Here is a 20,597-nt window from a genome sequence, read left to right as displayed (position 1 = left end):
CTAGAGGAACTTATTCTGACTTTGATGGGAGTGTTAGAATTTTGGCGGTTAGAGAAACTTAATCTTCACTGGATAAGCTAAATGGGGGGGGGGGGTCCTAGACGAAATCAAAGGTTTTAAGTAGTCTCTCGCTCGAAATTAGTCAGTCCAAGTTTTTTTCTGCCGAAAGGGAAGTCTGAGGGAGTCCTATGGAATCAACAAGTAATTTCTCCTGTTAAATAAATCCTCCAAGGGTCGAAAAGCTTGGAAAGTTGATGGACACGGAAAGAGAGATCTGGCTTTATAGAAAAGGGAGCGAGTCTCTGCAAAGCACAAGGTATTGTCTCAATCACATACAATATGTTCACTGATGTAAATTTGTTGAATTTCTTCGTTTTAAATTCATATATCAATTTTCCGTGCGTTTGAAAGCTAAGGGTTTGCATGCATTTGTCTCGAATGTTATATGACTCATATAATATATGAATTAATATGAATTTGTTCAAAATACCTCGTTCAGATGTAATATAAATAATGTATTTTAGGTATCTCGTGCATTACTCTGATACAACGTTTGAGAATTAATATATCTGTCTGAAATTATCTATATATAATTGATCTTAATATGTCTATGGCAAAGAATCACTAATTAGAACGTAGTGATGTAAAGACAAGACGCGAAATCCGTTAATTCATTTGTGGAATTAAGTTGTGAATTCTCTTAACCGATGAAAATCGGCTTGTATTGACCTACAATGTTCACACTGTAATTTACAGCCCACAGTGGGACGTAATAGTTATCAAAGAGGTCGAGTTATGTATGTGTGCGTGTGTGTGATTTGAATTTTTAACGTAGCTTTAACAATTTTCAGTCATATCGCTACCATGTCTGCAGTGTGGCAGTTTATGGTGATGTCTAGCACTGGGACATCATATCGCATACATGTAGCAACATGTCCCACCCAGTCACATTATTCTGACACCAGGCAGACCAGTCCTGCCACTAACCTCTTACTGCTGAACGCCTAGCGAAACAGCTGTTAGTACCATTTTTTATAAGTCTTTGGTATGACTCGGACGGGGTTCGAGCCCGCGACCTCCCGCATCCGAGGCGGATGCTCTAACCACTAAGCCACCGGAGGGGTGGTCTAGTTATGTCATGGATCCAGTTAGGAATGCATGTAGCCGCTATATAGACATTAATTGATGATAATATGGTTGTGTGTATCAGTATCAAGTATAAATCGGTATCTGACGTAAGAAGAGTGGAAATATTGTTTGACGAAAGAAAAGAACAATTTGACAAATATTTAGGTTGCGTTTTGTTAATTTGAAGCAAAACAATAGCACAACGTAATGGGAAAAGACAGCAGACAGCCAAGTTAAAGCTGAGGATCCGAAGAGGTTGGGGAGAGAGAGAGAGAGAGAGAGAGATGACAGGGTGGCAATTTAAGCCCGATCAGTCGGTCACTCGACTCGATCGATATAACAGAACGACTAATTGCTCTTTGCATAAATTTGTAAATCTAATTCCAACAGAAAGTTATCATTGAAATATCATGTTGAATTTCTTTTTTTTCTTCTCTGGAATTGATTAAATTGTTGTATTTTACATGATGTGGGGGGGGAGTCGTTGTGTTCTATTTTATATCTTGACTCAGATCTATGTTATTCCATCCATTAATTTCATACTTTATCTCATTGTTTACTCAATCCTGGAAAATAACAAAGTGGCCGATCGTCTCAGTGATAACGATAACCAAAGCACCATTACATGTGGGGGATCATATCACGTATCATATCTCACTCCACGCCATAACAAATGATGATGATGATGATGATGATGATAATAATAATGATGACGACGATGATGATGATGATGACGACGACGACGACGATAATAATAATAATAATAATAATAATAATAATAATTAGTTCTAATACACTATTCTGCAAATGAAGGCTTCCAGAAAGGAATGTGGCCTATAACGACTGCAACCTTAAAGGACTGTGACAGAAAAGGACTGAGACCAAAACGGAGATAATACATATATTTATAACCAAAATGTTTGGCAAATAATGCATCTGATTTTTCTTGGTATGTGTCAGATATAGTTTAATTCCCTTAACATTATAAACTTGTATCTCCGAGATCTAAATTGATGAAAGCATAAGTTTCTAATTTTTTTTATAAGCAATACAATTACAAGGAATAACATTACTTTACCGAAAATTTACATCAGTGATAAATATATACTTTTTTAGTTGAGGATGCAAACATTTTAGCAAAACATAATGAAAAAAATGAGCTTGAATACCGATATGATTACTGTGAAGCAGTTTTTTTTTTGTATCAATTAATACATTTACATTAAGTACACAGTGATGTAAAACTCCGTTCTGTTACCTATCAGGTAATACAGGTAATTCTGTATACCAGATACAGATTTTCTAATGGTTAGCTTTACAATGTGTTCATTTGCTTTCACTCAAACAGTGTATCTTTTCAGACTTAAGTGTTCTAGTGCATTATAAAATGTCTGCCTTAAAGTTCCTAGAATGCTTGCATTAAACAATAATCTACGTATCATCGTTCTTTAACATATTAACCCCTAGCGACGATTTAACGGGGCAGGACGTAGTAGCCTACTGCCGAGCCCTGTAGCGTTATGGTCATGCATGATACACTAAAGTGGGTGGTATTATAGAAAGGTAGACAGATGTAGCTCTACAATGATACCAAATAATCTGGAATATCTAGTTGCACTACAAAATACAGATAAAAAACCTCATTTTTTGGACCCGACTTTTTTCTAACGAAAATTTGCCCGTTGTCGGAATCCGATTTTGTGTCCGGATTTTAGACTTTTTGGTCTCACATCTAAGGCAAACCGGTATGAACTGTAAACAGACAGATGAGCCTTTGCAAAATGTAGGATAAGATGGGCATTTGGAATAAAGAGTGGTCTCGATACAAAAATAATGGCTCCGTTTAGCTATAAAAAAAGAACTCCAGCTTTTATCCTTCTGCTTATGCGCGAGTCAAATAGCCAATGAAAAACGATGTTTCTAACACAACTAGGCAGTATGTTATTGAAAGATCACCGGGGATTTTGTCTTTTCGGATCTATTCAGAAATAGCTTTCAAAATGTGTTTCCTACTCGATTTTCAGGCAAAAATGACAAAAACCTCCATGGGTTAATAAGAGAATTGCTCAAGTACCTGTATAGCCCATGTGTTCGTTTGTTTTGGAAGGTCACAATAACATTCACTTAACTGAATAACGTTGTAACGGTTATGATCTTTGACTCTATAGTTATACAGCAACATACCAGTATTTGTCTACCGCTAATTCGAAGGGACATATTGCCTCGAAATAATTGGTTCCGACGAGAAGTTTTATCCTGATATAGTCAATACATAGTTCTCAACAGAAAAATGCACCAGATAACATAGTACTATCTGAGTGTGAGAAAACGAAAATCACAAAAGAAGATTAAATAAAGAAAAGTCTCAGAAATAATCAGAACTATTTCAGCAGTCAACGCCTCGACCCTTGCCGACATAGTTCTTTCATTTCCATGCTACGGATCTTTTGCTTATGTCTTCTTTATTACCGTTCTCTTGCTTTTCTATCTCCCTCCGAGCCCCCGGCCAGCGAGTAATCCAAATTGTAAACTTATAAACAAATGATTAGACAACCCAGGCGTCGTCTGCTTAATTTAGACTGATGAAGATAAACGGAGCATATGTTGTCTGTTGCCTGATTAAGAGAACTTTTCGGTATGTCGTTCGCGGAGAAAGGTCATTTAATTCAATAAGACATACAGTACTTGTAAACAGAGCATATGTCGAAATCATTACCAAAGATGAGATAATAAAATACAAATTTGAAGTGGATCCACTCGTAGCTTACATTAGTATTTGCTTATCATGAACTTTATTAAACATGTATCCAAGGACAGAGGTGAGAGACGGTAAATGCTACTATAAAACATGAATGTCCCAATTAACAAGAAAACTGGGATAAAGAAACGTATATATATATATATATATATATATATATATATATATATCTTAGATAAGTGCTCCTTTCGTATGAAATTTTATGAAATGCGTTGAATAATTAGGCTTAAACCTAAGATGGGAGAATGTCATCTGATTTTATATGTTGTTGTTGTTGTATGGTTTATCGCCATTTTTCAGCACAAGATAGGCTATACATGGCGGCCAGTATAATTGGTGGAGGAAGAACCCTGGAAAACCCCGGTAAGAACCACCGCCCCACGAGAAGCTACTGGCAGGCTTTCTCACGTACCCACGTTAGCCGAGCCTGAGACTCGAACTCACGCAGACAGAGGTGAGATGGCAGTGATCCGTAACGGTGAGCGCTTTAGACCACTCGGCCACTCGGGGCCCCCATCTGATTTTATAAGACATTCAAATAAGCTGATTATATGTCTCGGTAAGGACTTAAACGGTGATCAAGAAACACGGTCGATATAAAGAAAATCTCAGAGGTGTGAGACGTTCATCAAATTTTACGAGATATAATATATCTCAATGAAGAACACAATGTAGATTAAGAAGTCCAATTAAATAACAAATGTGATATCAGTATATATTTCATATGAACTTTGCAAAATGCAAATATGTATTAGAGTTTAACGGCCCCTTAACACAATAACGACTGTATTGCACCAATTAAAACTAAGGATCTAATATGTAAAACTTAAGAATAAAAAATCCTTCGAAATTAATGTACAATGAAGAATATCACGATAGATCATGAAAGATAAGATGGAGATGCTTCATTCTACACTATATATATATTTATATATAATTCCCGAGTTACAGTCGGGAAAGTAGATCGCTACTTCTGGTACCTCCTGTCAAATTTCGTCCAGTAGCATCTATTTCTATATAATGTCAATTATTAAATCCATATAAGGAATGTTTCGTATTATTCAGAGAATAGCACTGAAGCAAATTAACATAAAGTCAAGCATACTAAGCTAAAAATTAATATTCCTATTTGTAATGATGCCAATTTTTTAAGAATAAGCTGTCTGTCGAATATTGCACTGTGCATTCTTTCATGGTCAGCGTTACACGTGAACATTAAGATTGACGTTTGTGTTAGCCTGCGATAAACTTGGTAGCTAGCGACAATTAACATCTCCTGCTCTGCACGTAGCTTGAATTTTAATTAGGACTCGCCCGGTTAACGGTTAGGAACAGACAGGAGTGGAATGTTGACCCGAGGTCATAGCGGTAAAATGTCCAGAACTGATACGAACCAGGGACAATTTTAGGAAATTGAAGTCCATTTGAAGCAGATGCCATAAAATGATATTCTTCAGAATAGTTATTAATATTTGCAGACGAGAAACGATTTTTCTGACTTAGATGCGAGTGATGGAGTTTTTGGTTGGTAAAGTAGTAATCCTGACTGGTTAATCTAAACGAGGGTGTGTATGTTCCGAGACGGAACCCAATGTTTTAAAATAGTTTCCCTTGTAAAATGAATTCGTCTAAATTTCTGTGGGACGCCAAGAAACTGAATCCGGAGAAAAATAGCAAGTATATTTTCTTGTTAAATAAATCGTCATAAGGACGACTGTAGGAAAGTTTAGGACACGGAAAGAGAGAGATTCCGCTGCATAGGGAGGTGCCATTCTCGAATAAAGCACAATGAGATATCTCCATACTGTTGTACAGTGGGAAAAGAGCATAGTCTGCAACCAAGAGGTTGATGATACTAAGAGGTTAGAGAGAGAGAGAGGCGGGGGGGAAGAAAAACTAAAACGCCGACCGATCACCAGCAGCGATTTGGTAAAGACTGGAATATGCTGTCATGCCGGCCATTTTGAGTTTGATATCTCACTCGATCATATGATGAAATTTGTTATATCAGGATAACAGAACTCTAATTGAATTTCGCATAATTTTGTATTTCTGTTTCCGAGACGCGAATCATTCACGTGTCATTTCGATTTCATATTATTTATGTAACTGATTAAATTTTTATAATTTACAATTAATTATTTGTCTTTACTGTGATTGTATTCATTCGACTTCCTCTTTAGATGCACATGTATTAATTTCAACCTTGCATTGGACCATTAATTTACTACATTTCTTTTACTGTTTCAATCATAGTAGAAATCATGCAAAGGCCCCGATTTATAATCATCATTCAAACAGATAATTGCAGTTACATAGACTGTGAAGCAGGAAAATATGTCGGTATTTTTATAAATGAGGAAGAGGTTCACGTTGGCAGCAGAAGAGTGAATACTTATTATCAGCTTGACATTGAACCTAAGTAAGTTTTGCGGTGAAAGAGATGGGTCTAATCTTTACTGCACTTTATACATGAGTAAATGTAGTAACAAAAATGGCTTACTTTTATGATTCAGAATTGTCTCCTTCATGCTATTAAGTCTTTCCGTCTATTCGGTTGGTCAACGTTATCAACCCTTGTGAAAATGCCAGATGTTTACTCTTTATCTGAAAAGACATAAAAAGATTTTAATAGAAAAGGTTAAAAAAAAACCAGTTTTCTCTATCAACATATTACTACATTGGTTCCTCATGATACCACGAACATTCTTATATCGCGAAAATGGTCACAGATCCATTAAATTGGTACATAATTAGTTTGACTTAATTTTGGTTTATGGCAAATGCGAAATTATAATATGTTTTCATAGTTTTAAATGCTGCAGATTTTGTGTTTTATGTACTATACTATCATGTGTGTAAAATGCCCCCTCTATTTGTAAAGGGTAAGGGTTGATTGTCGGGTTGTACCTTCTTTCAAGGTGTCCGCTTTATTCGGTTCTCGTTATCTAGGAGATGATCGCCCTCGGTGTTATTGCCCGGATCGAGTAAACTTATAGGTAGAATAAATAGAGATCTGAGCAGATATATTGAACGGAACAAATCGACCCCCGTACATAGAAATCAAAATTTAATCCATTACATAAGTAATGGTGATAACGCAATACATTAGGAAGATACACTTCTTTTGAAATAAATCTTTCACTGAATTTCAAAAACACAAATATATTTATAAAAACAGCTGATCTGTTTTACTGATAAAATTAGTTCATCATACGACCGAGTGAACAATCGAAGCCGTTGCCTTGTACGAATGCATAACCCGCTTATCTCTGTTAACTCCAATTTCACTGTAGCTGTTCTCTGTCCTTTCGCCTTCCCTTTCCTTTTCTCTCCCAACTTCCCTACTGTGTCACCTCCCTTCGGCCCTCAAACTTTGTGTGGGTAGGTGGATATGTAAGCATGTAGATACACATATGCTTGTATACGTCAGTGTGTAGGTACATCTGAGGATACTTATGGGAATACGTCTGAAGAGCTATTTTCCCCATTTGTGCTTTTAAGCGTTCCACGCTTCTACAGCCAAAACTGTGTACGTCGACCTTCCAGACATCCTGTCCCTTGGACAAATGTTTTACGACAGAATTTTTTAAAAATTGACTCTCAGCATCCCCTGTCCATTTACTCTTGCAGCAAAGATAAGACTGATTAGATTTTTCGGGGGTGGGGGGGATATTCACAGCTAGGAAATTTCGTGTGGGAAACACGCCTCTATTCAGCGTAACCAATCAGGATGAAATATATTTACCGCCTTTTCCTCTAGAAGCCAAAATTGGGGTCAACTTGACCTTCCAGTTGTCGACTAACGGTTTCTGGAAAGTTTCCAAGTTTGACAGTGCCACTATGAAATCAAAGTTAGCCGTGTCCCTAACAGTCCGTCTCGTGGTTAAGTAAAACGAATGCTTAATTTAAAAATCTCTACCACTACGACCAGACATTCGAAATCACTGCAGTATAGTGATTTAACAAGCGCCTGTTCCCATAAATCTAATTCATTGTTCTCTGGCCCAAACTAATGTGCTTTTCGTAGATCGAAACAAATTTACCCCATCACAATGAGGCATCGTTGTTGCGGCATTGCGCATATCATTTTGTGGCTCAAAAGGACAGGGTTGAAAAGGAGTCCGGTGAATTTATCGCTTACAGAGAGTGTGCGTGCGTGTGTGTATTGCTAATCAAAGAAATCAAATATGCAAACAACTATGCATATTGGAAATTTTCAAGACAGTTCTAGTGCTTTTAGCAGACGGACTCGTAAAAAAATAACTTTTCTGTATTGCATTGAAAATGGACTTTGTAACTATCTTCTCTGCTTTAGCCAATGCAATAAGTCCTGATTTAGGTTAATATATAAAAAAATCTGAAATTGCTGAAATTGATCCCAGACACGCTTGGTAAGTGTCATACCTCTAATTAATTAAACAAACCTTTTACGGTACAGAGGTTTAAATAAAAGATTTATTTTGTATTTCTTGACTAATAGGTCACATATTTCTTTTATTCAGTTTGTGAATTAAATGCGTTCAGTTATAACTATTATCTACTTGGTTCCCAATAACTACCATGCATACACTATAAGGAAATATACACAGCAACCTCAACTAATAACAATACATTGCGTGTTCGCTTTTTCCTTTTCCTTTTGTAAGATATGCAGACAACACTCACATTTTTAATGTTGTGGTTATTTTATATAAAAAAAAAAAAGAATAATAGTCATAACAAGACCAAATTTGCTTTTACTTTGAAGCACAATATAAAAATATTCAGTTATCTTGCTACATGTACCTTCCGAGCTGTTGTACATATACCGATAAGATTTGACATAATCCTGAGCATATTTTCTTAGAAATCAACTTGTATACGTTCCTAAAATCTTTCTCACGTACTCTTGCTTGACAGCTGTAATGAAAAGATTTCAAATTTGCCGATTTTCTGCAGATATGAGCAACACACCAGTTACCGTGGATTGCTTTATTCCTTCTGTTGTTTCTGAAGTAAATGCCGCAGAATAAGCATTAGATCCTAAGCATTCTTATCCCACTTAAATATAGAATGTGACACGAGCTCCCACGACAAAGACACGTGCAAACACTCGCTCTTCTGAAGGTGACGTTGAGGAAGGATGACCTTCAAACATGCTTGCTTAACAACATTACACTGTGGAGTCAGTTTTTATGTTTCCCAAATGAACGCCATTGTGTTTGCACCAAATTCACTTGGCAATTATTGATTTATGTTTTGCAATGTGACTAAATAAATTTCAGTTGTATAATCTATAGTAATGACTGTTATTCTGTGCAAACATTTGGTGAATACACCAACCGAGTAAATATATTACAGCTGTAGACTTGAAAAGTAAAATTGTTTCATTGAAATCCTGCAAATAATTTCTTATAGATCATTTTCTCCCTTGATATGTATGTATAAAAGCATTAATTCAAAATACTGACCAGTACTGACTTTGCACCATAGACAGTCTACGGTAAGCTGTCTTCCGGTATGGTAGCCAAGGCAAGTAAAATATGAGTCTCAAGAAACCTTCTATAATATATGAATGTTTAGACATAGCTTCATAGACAGTCTACGGTAAGCTGTCTTCCGGTATGGTAGCCAAGGCAAGTAAAATATGAGTCTCAAGAAACCTTCTATAATATATGAATGTTTAGACATAGCTTCAAATGTTGCTTACGATGTCAACAAATTTAATTAGATCATAGTATTTTATATCTCGGCTTTCACGAACAATAATGCTTCAACCGAAGCTTGTAGATCAAAGCAGCCCCACCCCAAAATATATCACTTGACAAAGAAACAGTGTACAAGCATCGTCGCAGGCCACGGGCGACAATCCGCTATACTCCTTCATCACTCGTGACTGCCCGTACTGAGATATTATGTGTATGGATAAACAATAATACGTCATCATCAGCACGATGTAAGAATTTACAACACGTCGACGAAAAAGCAAATTTTATCGATCGATCACTGATGCTGATTGAAAGAGACATTTTTGATTCTTTCATTCAAACTCCGTGAAAGGTGATATTGGATCATAATGGTAAGAAATTTTACTCGCTCTATCAGTCATTGGTTAAGTGGGTCTATGCATATTCGTGGGATAAGAGGAAATCTCAGCACAGGCAGTCACGGGTGATAACGAAGCGTAACGGATTGTCGCCCATGGCTTCCGACGAAGGCAAACAAGCTCTTTCAGTAATAATGAGCAAGAAAATAAATGAACTGAGAAATAAAATTAAACCACTGTTTATAACGAGGACTCATCAACTGTGATATGTTTGATCTCAAGAAGTTGATAAAATCCTAAAATATTAAAATAATATACAATAATCAATTCAAATTATTAAAATGTTATAGTTGAAATCCTAAGAACGACATTAAATGTGTAATAATATCAATATGTACCCTGTATTGTATCTTATGACTGTTTCTTTGCTCAAGAGAAATTGTTGTTGTTGTTGTAGGGTTTAACGCCATTTTTCAGCACACGATAGGCTATACATGGCGGTCAGTATTAATGGTGGAGGAAGAACCAGGGAAAACCCCGGAAAGAACCACCTACCCAAGAGAAGCTACTGGCAAGCTTTCTCACATACCCACACTGGCTGAATCCGAGACTCGAACCCACGCAGACAGAAGTGAGATGGCAGTGATCCGTAACGGAGAGCGCTTTAGACCTCTCGGCCACACTGGGCCCCCTCAAGAGAAATAAAAGTATCCAAGATATGGCACGTGTCAATAGCATATTAACCTCTGAATAAAATAAACTATATGTAGATAATAGCATGTTACTCCTAAGACACTACAGGTAATCTAATAGACCAAAATCCCGTTTTAATTCATTATAAGGCCTCAGACCATGACTAACGAACATAACAGTTGACCACAAAATCCGGGAATTTCAATGGCGTGTTTCACAGCAAGCTTATTTTTAAGTTTACAAGCTATGCTGATAATAAAAGGTTCTACTTCAAAGGCGACAAAACTGTATAGATTTGTATAACTATTTTCTCTGCAGAAAGCAGCGTGATATGTAAAGTGTGACCTATTTGTATTTTATTAGGTGTTTGTTTTGTTACTTCCCTTGATGCATTATATTTGCCGTATTAATCAGCAAAATGAAACCATTCAACCCTTAGTAAAACATTCGGGATTACATGTTCTACGGTGATTACTGTGTGCAGAGAGTTGCAGTGTTATATCAGTTAAAGTAACAAACATGCGGCGATTAATCATTGTAATAAATATGCAATAATGAGTGGTTGCACCAATATACCATAAGGAATGATTAATTGGTTATGCATAACACGGAAGGAAAATGATCGTGGTACATGGCCACGTCACCCATTCCTCCGTTACCTGTTATCAACTGCTAATACCAATGTTCTATTTGGCAAGTGTATGGCATTGCAAGGTAACCAGGCCATGCTCGGGATAATTCCATACCGATCTGTAACAAGGGCTAATAACTCGGTGAGGTTGGGTGACAGATTTTTTCTTGCGAGAGAAATAAAAATCGTGTTTGTCAGTTGAGGAGACATGGTGGCTCAGTGCAGTGACAAGCTGAACCTAGAGTAGATAGATATACCATGTCCTTTGAATAGTCGATTGCATCCCCTTGCTCAATTTGAGTAGCAGGTAATTCATTTATCAACTGATGCACCCGCCCCCAATATTCGAACAGTTCATCCATCATTATGATAGAAATCAATGGTAATGTACATATAAAATACTTGTCCAACCCACCATATCCAACGTCTCAAAACCTTTACACATGCCCGAATACACACCCGACACGGTCTCTACCCTGATGAGAAAACAAATGTGGAAAATGTTTCCCTTGAAGATAGGTTAAGCAGAAGTATTTTTCTGCATACTATTAGATAATCCAGACAATGCTTACTGAGACCATCTAGCTGTGGCCACGGCCAGCGATGTGAGAAAATAACACACACACACACAGAGTGGCGGCTAAGAACTTGCTGGTATAGAATGTAATAGGATAGTTATTATCGTATGTGTAAAGTTTCTGAAAGTGCAAGACTTTCCACGGCTGAAATGTCAGTCCATTTAAACCCAAGAAATAATGGCTTATAGATAGTATTTAGTATTACAATAAAAAGCTGGAAAATACCTCACTCAAAGGCACACTTTCCAACTTAAGACCACGGTAAGACTGAATCTCTCGGCGTTGTAATATTCAACCTTCCCTAGCAAGCAGTGACTTCCAACCCAACCCCCAACTCCTCTCCGAAAGAAAAAAAAAACAACATTTTACCAGAAAAAAAAAAAAAAAAATATATATATATATATATATATATATATATATATATATATATATATATATATATATATATATATATATATATATATATATGTGTGTGTGTGTGTGTGTGTGTGTGTGTGTGTATTGTAACGATGTTCCCTCTTGGTAAAGAGGGGTGGTTCATTAGATTCGGCTATCGTTATCTATAGGATGACCTCCCTCGATTTCATTGCCCGGTGTGAGTGGATAGACAGAACTTCAACAGAGAACTAAGCATAACTATTGACAACAAATAAGACAATACGAGCCCCCTTTAGACAAGAGAATAACAATTTAATCAATGACATAAACTAATAGTGTCAGATTCAATTCAAGCAAATGTACGTTACATAATTTCAATAGCAGTGTTCTATTATTGATTCATTTCATCATGATAACGAGAGTGGTGAAACGAGCACAATGTCCACGCCTGATTTGTATCACCTATCGTCGCTTTCTGTCTTTGCCTCCTTGTATCCCACGTCTTCCCACCTTCACGTGTACTCGTTTGATCTTTCTTGATCCTTCTATCCTAACCGCTCAATCGGTATGCGGAGAATTCGCCCCATGGAGAACTCGCCCCATGTGGAACTCGCCCAAGGAGAACTCGCCCCAACATATCAGGAGAAGTCGCCCCAATTGGTTGGAGAAGTCATCCCAAAACTTGTCACCCACATAACCTTTTTAATATTTTTCTTTGAAATAAATAAGTTATTGATCGCAATTTGAATTGTTCAATTACCTAGTTGAGAATATATTTCATCCTGTTTTACATTTGCACTGTAATTCAGAGATGTAATGAAAAATTGAAATAAAGCGAAGATAACAAATTAAAAGTGGTAAAGAAACAGTGTTAAACCTCTCACGTAGAAGATTAACTGATAATGTCTATATACTGTTAGGCAAAGGGCTAAAATTTTGTCCCAAGCCAAAATGTCACAATAAAATTAAATTAGCTGAAGAAATTTTTAATTTTTCTAGTCGCCTAAAATTAAAAGAATTTTTTTATGATAAAGCATACAACAATTCAAAGAGTAAATCGAATTCTTTTCATTCTAAAAAATGGGTTATTTTAACAGAATTAAATCATCTTTTACACCACCTAGTGGACGTGATTCATATTTAGATTTTTATATTGACACGATCACAAAAGAGATATTAACTGATAATCATAAAAAGCAATATCTTAGTAATATTTCTAAGGACGAAATTAAGTCTTTATATAATCTAATGAATGACGACAGTATATTGATTAAAAAGGATGATAAGTCAAACAATATTATTATTATGAATCAAGAAGGTTATGTTAAAGAAGTTGAACGTCAATTAAATGATGAAAAATTACTACAAACATATTAATGAAGACCCGTCAATAGAAATTAAATAAAAAATTTCAACATGCATTAATCAGATCGCTAAAAATAATAATTCCGTATATGAGGAATTTGATATTTTCCCTCTTAACATACAAACACCTCAATTCTACATATTACCGAAAACTCATAAAGGATTTTCTTCAAAACGAAAAGTTTAATCCATCTGTTTGGTTCAGATTTTAGATGACATATTTATGATCTGGAACCATTCAACTGAAGAACTGAAAAAAACTGTATTAATCTCCTAAATCATAATTTTACCTGACGATTAAATTTACTTATACTGCATCTAGTAGGCATGTTTCATTTTTGATGCAAATGTAATAAAAAAATTGATAACACTATCTCTACAAATATTCATGTCAAGGAAACTAATATCCACCAATATGTGGAATATTCTTCATGTCATCCCATGTCATGTACAAACGGTATACCTTATAGCCAGTCCAGAAGATACCGACGCATTATTTCAGATGATTGTCAGATACAAACTTCGTTGAATAAATTACAAACATATTTTCAAAATAGAAATTATCCTACACATATAATTGATTCTGCGCTGAACAAAGCCCGTAATCTTACTCAACATGAGGCTTTAAACACAGCAGAATGTAAAATAGAGAGAGATGTGATTCCTTTCACAATACAATATATTCCTTCATTATCTAATTAATATATGTCGTATTATTAATAAATATTATAGTCTCCTAAATTTATCAGATAAAATCAGCATAAAATCACTTTACAAAAATAAACCAATTCTCGCTTATAGAAGACCCAAGAATTTGCAAGATTTTTTAATTAGAACTAAACAGACAGAAAAGAAAAAGAAAACAATTTTCGTCATCTAAATGTAACATTCACCGGTGCTCTCGATGTGCAAACATAAGAGAAATTACTTCTTTCTGTAGTGCTAATATAAAAGAGGTATTTTCTCTACGTGATGACACTAACTGCACATCAGCTGATGTGATTTATTTGATAACCTGTACATATAAAAATGTAGCATGCAATATGTTGGACAAACACTTTAACAAGTTTCAAAGAGAATGAATAATCATCGCTTTCATTAAAAAATTATAGAGATCCTCAGTTTTCCTCTAGTATTTCAACACACTTTAACACCAATAATCACTCTCCACTCGATTTTTCTTTCATGCCAATAGATATTGTGCACGGTGACATGAATAGACTCATAAAAGAAACTCAATGGATTCATAAGTTAGATACTTTGTTTCGTAATAGACTTAATGCCCAATGCACTATATAAAATTGTATCTTTTTTTTTTAAATTGCTATATTGTATATCCTTTATAACAATATCATTATATGTATGACTGTTTCTATTTTATTTTATTATTTTACTAATTCAAGTTTTATTAGATATTAGAGACTCGTGTATCTTTTAGATCCTGTTATACATATAATTGTTATGACGATGTATATCATTTATGACGTTACGTAATGACGTAATTGTTGTTTTCAAATAAATGACATCATCCGTTTCTTTCAAAACATTTCGTGCCTGAAGAAGCATAAATTAAATGCGAAACTATCTGTACAGAATTTTATGCGTTTGTGTTGGGTTTTTTAAAATTACAATTATTCCTCCCCACACACGTCGTTTTCGATTTTCCTCATAAGTTTTATCTCCATCCATCAAAAAGCAGACCGTTCATTGTAACTATTTTTAAATGGAATTTAATCTTGCCCTCTTATTTTAGTAATATCTAAATTATATCAGCGAGTAGCCTTTTTAATTAATAGAAACAAACCTGAGTTATTAATACTGAAATGGTTTCACTGAAATAAACTCCGCCATTGCCGGTCCCAAGCCGGGGTGTAAAAGGAAGAGGGTTGGGCGTGGGGCTAGCAACCCGACCCTGTAAAACCCAACTTGCTACAAAACGCCAACTGAAGAAAAACCAGAAACTGAAAGCCTGAGGGAGGAAGGGTCTTCTTCTGGAAGATTTATGATGCTATGTGGTGAAAGCCGCGAGCCCGCGGAAGCCATAAAGCAGACCACCTTTCTATCAAACAGGAGAATTAACATCGCAACATGGAATGTGAGGACAATGTATGAGGCAGGAAAAACAGCACAGGTAGCAGCAGAGACGAGGAACTACAACCTATGCCTACTGGGCATTAGTGGGACAAGATGGACTCAATCTGGACAAAGAAGACTGATGACAGGAGAGATGCTACTGTATTCAGGACATGAGGAAGATAATGCGCCTCATACACAGGGGGTGGGGCTCTTGCTGTCAAAGCAAGCATATAATGCACTGATAGGATGGGAGCCACATGGGCCCAGAATCCTCACAGCAAGGTTTAGGACCAGGAAGGAGAAAATAAAGATGAACATCATACAGTGCTACGCTCCAACAAATGATGGCGAAGAAAAAGATAAGGACCAGTTTTACAACAGACTACAGAATATAGTAGAGAACTTCCCAGACAAAGACATCAACATCCTCATGGGTGACTTCAATGCCAAAGTTGGGTCAAACAACACAGGGTATGAACAAGCCTTGGGGATCCACGGCCTGGGCGAGATGAATGAAAATGGAGAGAGATTCGCAGATCTTTATGCACTGAACAACCTGGTCATTGGGGGCGCCATCTTTCCCCATAAGAGAATCCACAAGAACACCTGGATATCACCAGACCATGTGACAGAAAATCAGATTGACCACACCGGCATAGCCAAGAAGTTCAGAAGATCCTTGCAAGATGTGAGGGTGAAGAGGGGAGCAGATGTGGCATCTGACCACCACTTAGTTGTCGCAAGGCTGAAACTTAAGCTGAAGAAGAACTGGATAGGCACCAAAGAGAAGAAAACAAAGTATAACATCAGCCTGTTGAAAGATGCAAAAACTAAAGAAGAATACAGACTAACGCTTAACAACAAGTACCAAGTGCTACAAGGCTTCTTGAAGATGAGGAAAACAATGCAAACAACAGATGGCAGAAAGTTAAAGAGGCAATAAAATCAACATGCCAAGAAGTACTAGGCCCCATGAAGCACCAGCAGAAAGAATGGATTTCAGCCGAAACATTGCGCAAAATCCAGGAGCGTAAACAGAAAAAAGCAGCAGTAAATACCAGTAGGACAAGAACTAAAAAGGTAAATGTACAAAAAGAGTACACTGACGCCCACAGAGAAGTGAAAAGATGCATCAAGATAGACAAGAGAAACTATGTTGAAGGAATGTCAGCAGAGGCAGAAGAAGCGACAAGAAGTGGAAACATGAAGAAGCTGTATGTCATCATCAAGAAGCTGTCCGGCAAATACAGCAAAACAGAGAGACCCGTAAAGGACAAACATGGAAAGACCACAGCAAGTACAGAACACCAAATTAAGAGATGGGCAGAACATTTTGAAGAACTGTTGAACAGGCCAGCCCCACTAAATCCCCCAGAAATCCACCCAGCCAACGCAGATCTCCCCATAAGCTGTGACAATCCCACCAGAGACGATATCAGGAAAGCCATCACCCAGCTGAAGAACGGCAAGGCAGCTGGACCTGATGGCATCCCAGCAGAAGCCCTCGGAGCAGACTTAGATGCTTCAGTGGAAATGCAATACAACCTCTTTGAGAAGATCTGAGAGGAAGAAGAAATACTGACTGACTGGAAGGAGGGACACCTCATCAAGATCCCAAAGAAAGGCGACCTCATCAACTGAGCCAACTACAGAGGAATCACACTCTTATCAGTACCAGGGAAAGTCTTCAACCGGGTCCTCTTGGACAGGATGAAGGAGGCCGTTGACCCACAGTTACGAGATGAGCAAGCGGGCTTCCGGCAGAACAGATCGTGCACTGACCAAATAGCTACTCTTTGCATCATAGTCGAGCAATCGTTGGAGTGGAATTCTTCACTCTACATCAACTTTGTCGATTTTGAGAAGGCATTCGACAGCGTGGACCGCGAGACACTCTGGAAACTTCTTCGCCACTACGGCATCCCAACCAAGCTGGTGAAGCTGATCAAGAACTCTTACAACGGAATGTCCTGCAGAGTCATTCATGCGGGACAGCACACAGACAGCTTCCTAGTGCAGACTGGCGTGAGGCAAGGCTGCTTGCTGTCGCCTTTTCTCTTCCTTCTCGCCATCGACTGGATTATGAAGACGTCCACCAATGCGGAGAAATGGGATCCAGTGGACATTGTGGAGTCAACTTGAGGACCTGGACTTTGCCGATGATCTAGCACTCTTGTCCCATAGTCAGCAGCAAATGCAGGACAAGACCGACGTACTGGCAGCCACATCAGGACAGGTTGGCCTCAACATCCACAAAGACAAGACCAAGATCCTCAAGATCAATTATGCCAGTAACAACCCAGTCACACTGCAGGGAAGTCCACTGGAAGAGGTGGAGTCCTTCACGTACCTGGGCAGCATTATCAAGCAGCAGGGTGGCACAGAAGCAGATGTCAAGGCAAGGATCGGAAAGGCGAGAGCAGCTCTCATACAGCTCAAGAACATCTGGAGCTCCAAAGAAATTTCCTTAACTACCAAGATCATACTGTTCAACTCCAACGTGAAGTCAGTCCTACTGTATGGAGCAGAGACCTGGAGAACCACCAAGTCGACCGTAAAGATAGTTCAGACCTTCATCAACAGCTGCCTGAGAAGAATTCTCCAGATCCGCTGACCAGACACCATCAGCAACACCAACCTGTCGCAGATAACCTCCCAGCTTCCGGTAGAGGACGAGATCAAGAAGAGAAGGTGGGGTTGGATAGGACACACCCTACGTAAGGCGCCAACCAACATTACCAGACAGACATTGAAATGGAAACCTCAAGGCAAGCGGAGAAGGGGACGACCAAGAAACACCTGGCGACGCGATCTTGAGACGGACATCCCTAAGATGGGTCACACCTGGAGTCAGCTTGAAGGGATGGCACAGGACAGAAGCCTCTGGCGATCTTTTGTGGGCGGCATACACCCCGGCAGGGGTGACGGGCGAAACTTCACTGAAATACGTTTTGATTATATGATGGCTTCACTCTGTTGCAAATTTTATAGATTTAATAAGTTATTAAGTTGAAGAAAAACAACAATAAACAAAGCCTTAACAACCATGTGGCGACATCTCAGAATTAGTATGTATTATGCTTGGGGCGACTTCTCCAGGCGAAGTGGGTCGACTTCTCCGACCACCATGGGGCGACTTCTCCTGACACCTGGGGTGAGTTCTCCCATGGCGAGTTCTCCATGGGGCGAGTTCTCCATAATTCCCTCGATCTCCTTTCCGGACTTCGTCTTTCGGACCGTCCCACACTGTTCCAAAGAACCGTCTTCCTTAATGCTGTTCTTTCCAATAAAAGGTGCGTCCTAGCACTAAAGGCCTGTCTTTGACTACAAGACAGCCATCTGGTCCCCTTATTTGTCTTAACGAGAAAGAAGTACTGTTTAGTTTTCCTCATTGTGTGACGAGTGTCGCTTCTCTTGCAGAAAAATCTCAGACTGAGGAAATTCGCCCAAAGTTGTTACTTTAAATTCAAAATTTCTTCCAGGGTGTACGCCTTAAGTTAAACTGACCAATCGTAATCAGCCGTTCCCAATTGTTCCCCAAGATAATTATTTCTTTCGTCAGATTTTGACAACTTAGTGAATCTGAGAATTACGAAACATACAACTTCCTTTTATTAAATGACTATTCGACATGACGTTCCCATTAAGCAGATATCCTAATGATTACTTTCCCAGGACGGCTTTGCGATGCCAGGGTCAATTCCAAATTAGCCACATACGCTGGCCTCACCTTCTCCCACGAAAATGACCAACTGACATGGGAAAAGGTCGCAGTAACCCTTCACATAAAGCCTTGCTGGCTTGACTGTACTAAACTCTGAATGCACAATGTATTCAATTTTAAGGTTTTTAAGGTTCAATATTTATTCAAAATTCGACACATTATATATATATATATATATATATATATATATATATATATATATATATATATATATATATATATATATATATATATATATATATATATATTTGTGTGTGTATGTTTAAGGTGTAACGGCACGTTAGAACAGCACTGGATATGTGTGGTTCGATTTAACTTTTTAAAATGCATGTGGTGTCGATTTAAAGTTCTAAAATGTAAAGATAAAACAGTGACTCTGGAAAAACATGCACATAAATATGATGTAATTGTGACATTCTAGTCGAACAAAAGAAAATGTCTACACTTTGCTTGCATTTAAAAATATTTAAGGAAAACGTGTGAGATTTCTGATGCAAACCTAAGATACAAATTCGAATAATTCATTTCAGATTCCAGTTTCAAAACGCAGGACTGTTCTAGCTTCAATTTAGGGTGAAATTCGCTCGCTTGCGTGTTGGTAAGTGTGCCTGCACCTGTCGTACGATATGTATTCAAGACCCAAGAACTGAAATTTGTGCACTCATTTACATGACATGCTATTTACCTTACCTAGGTGCGAAAGCAATTTTTGTAAGGATATCGATCAGTGGAACAGTACTCCACGGGCAACTTTGATACTACAATTTGAGGCAGGTAATAAATTATTCATTAATGGATTAGTTTAGTTTCACAAGAGGTCTGCACGCCATTACCTTTTCTAGGCCCCTGAACCTGAATTTGTCATGGTGTAAAAATGATGTCCTAAGCGTGCAAACATTAAACGAAGAAAGATCGATAACATTTGGAGATATTCCTTTTTTGCATTTACTCCAAAGTGATTCGTGTTGATGAAAGTTTCTCGAACCTTCGGCTCTTTTTCCATCCCATACATTTATGTTGAATATGACAATTTAAAATTATATTTTAATCCACTCTAAATGTGTTCGCCCATAAGAAATAGGTTTAAATCTTTTTAATATCCCATTTTTTAATCTCTGCTGTCAGCGATACTGTTTTTATTCCAGAGTCAGTCTGATCATACATCTGTGTTTGGCTTAATTATATACCAGTGGTCACAATTTTTTCGAGTATGAGGATCCCTTCTTAACCGTAAGACG

General features: G+C 37.6%; 1 protein-coding gene across 1 annotated transcript in view; it reads right to left on the bottom strand.

Annotated features, from left to right (window-relative positions):
- LOC149783026 (b(0,+)-type amino acid transporter 1-like) overlaps positions 1 to 20,597 on the bottom strand; it is a 161,134-nt gene that overhangs the window by 130,444 nt on the left and 10,093 nt on the right. The window contains exon 2 of the mRNA XM_089934614.1: positions 6,390 to 6,493. Coding sequence (XP_089790740.1) covers positions 6,390 to 6,417 — 28 coding nt within the window. The 5' untranslated portion in view covers positions 6,418 to 6,493. The remainder of the gene's footprint in view (positions 1 to 6,389; positions 6,494 to 20,597) is intronic.

The sequence above is a fragment of the Sinohyriopsis cumingii genome, chromosome 15 (genome assembly GCF_028554795.1).
Source record: "Sinohyriopsis cumingii isolate HCF-2022 chromosome 15, ASM2855479v2, whole genome shotgun sequence".
NCBI lineage: Eukaryota > Metazoa > Mollusca > Bivalvia > Unionida > Unionidae > Sinohyriopsis > Sinohyriopsis cumingii.
This window is presented reverse-complemented; position numbering and strand designations above follow the sequence as displayed.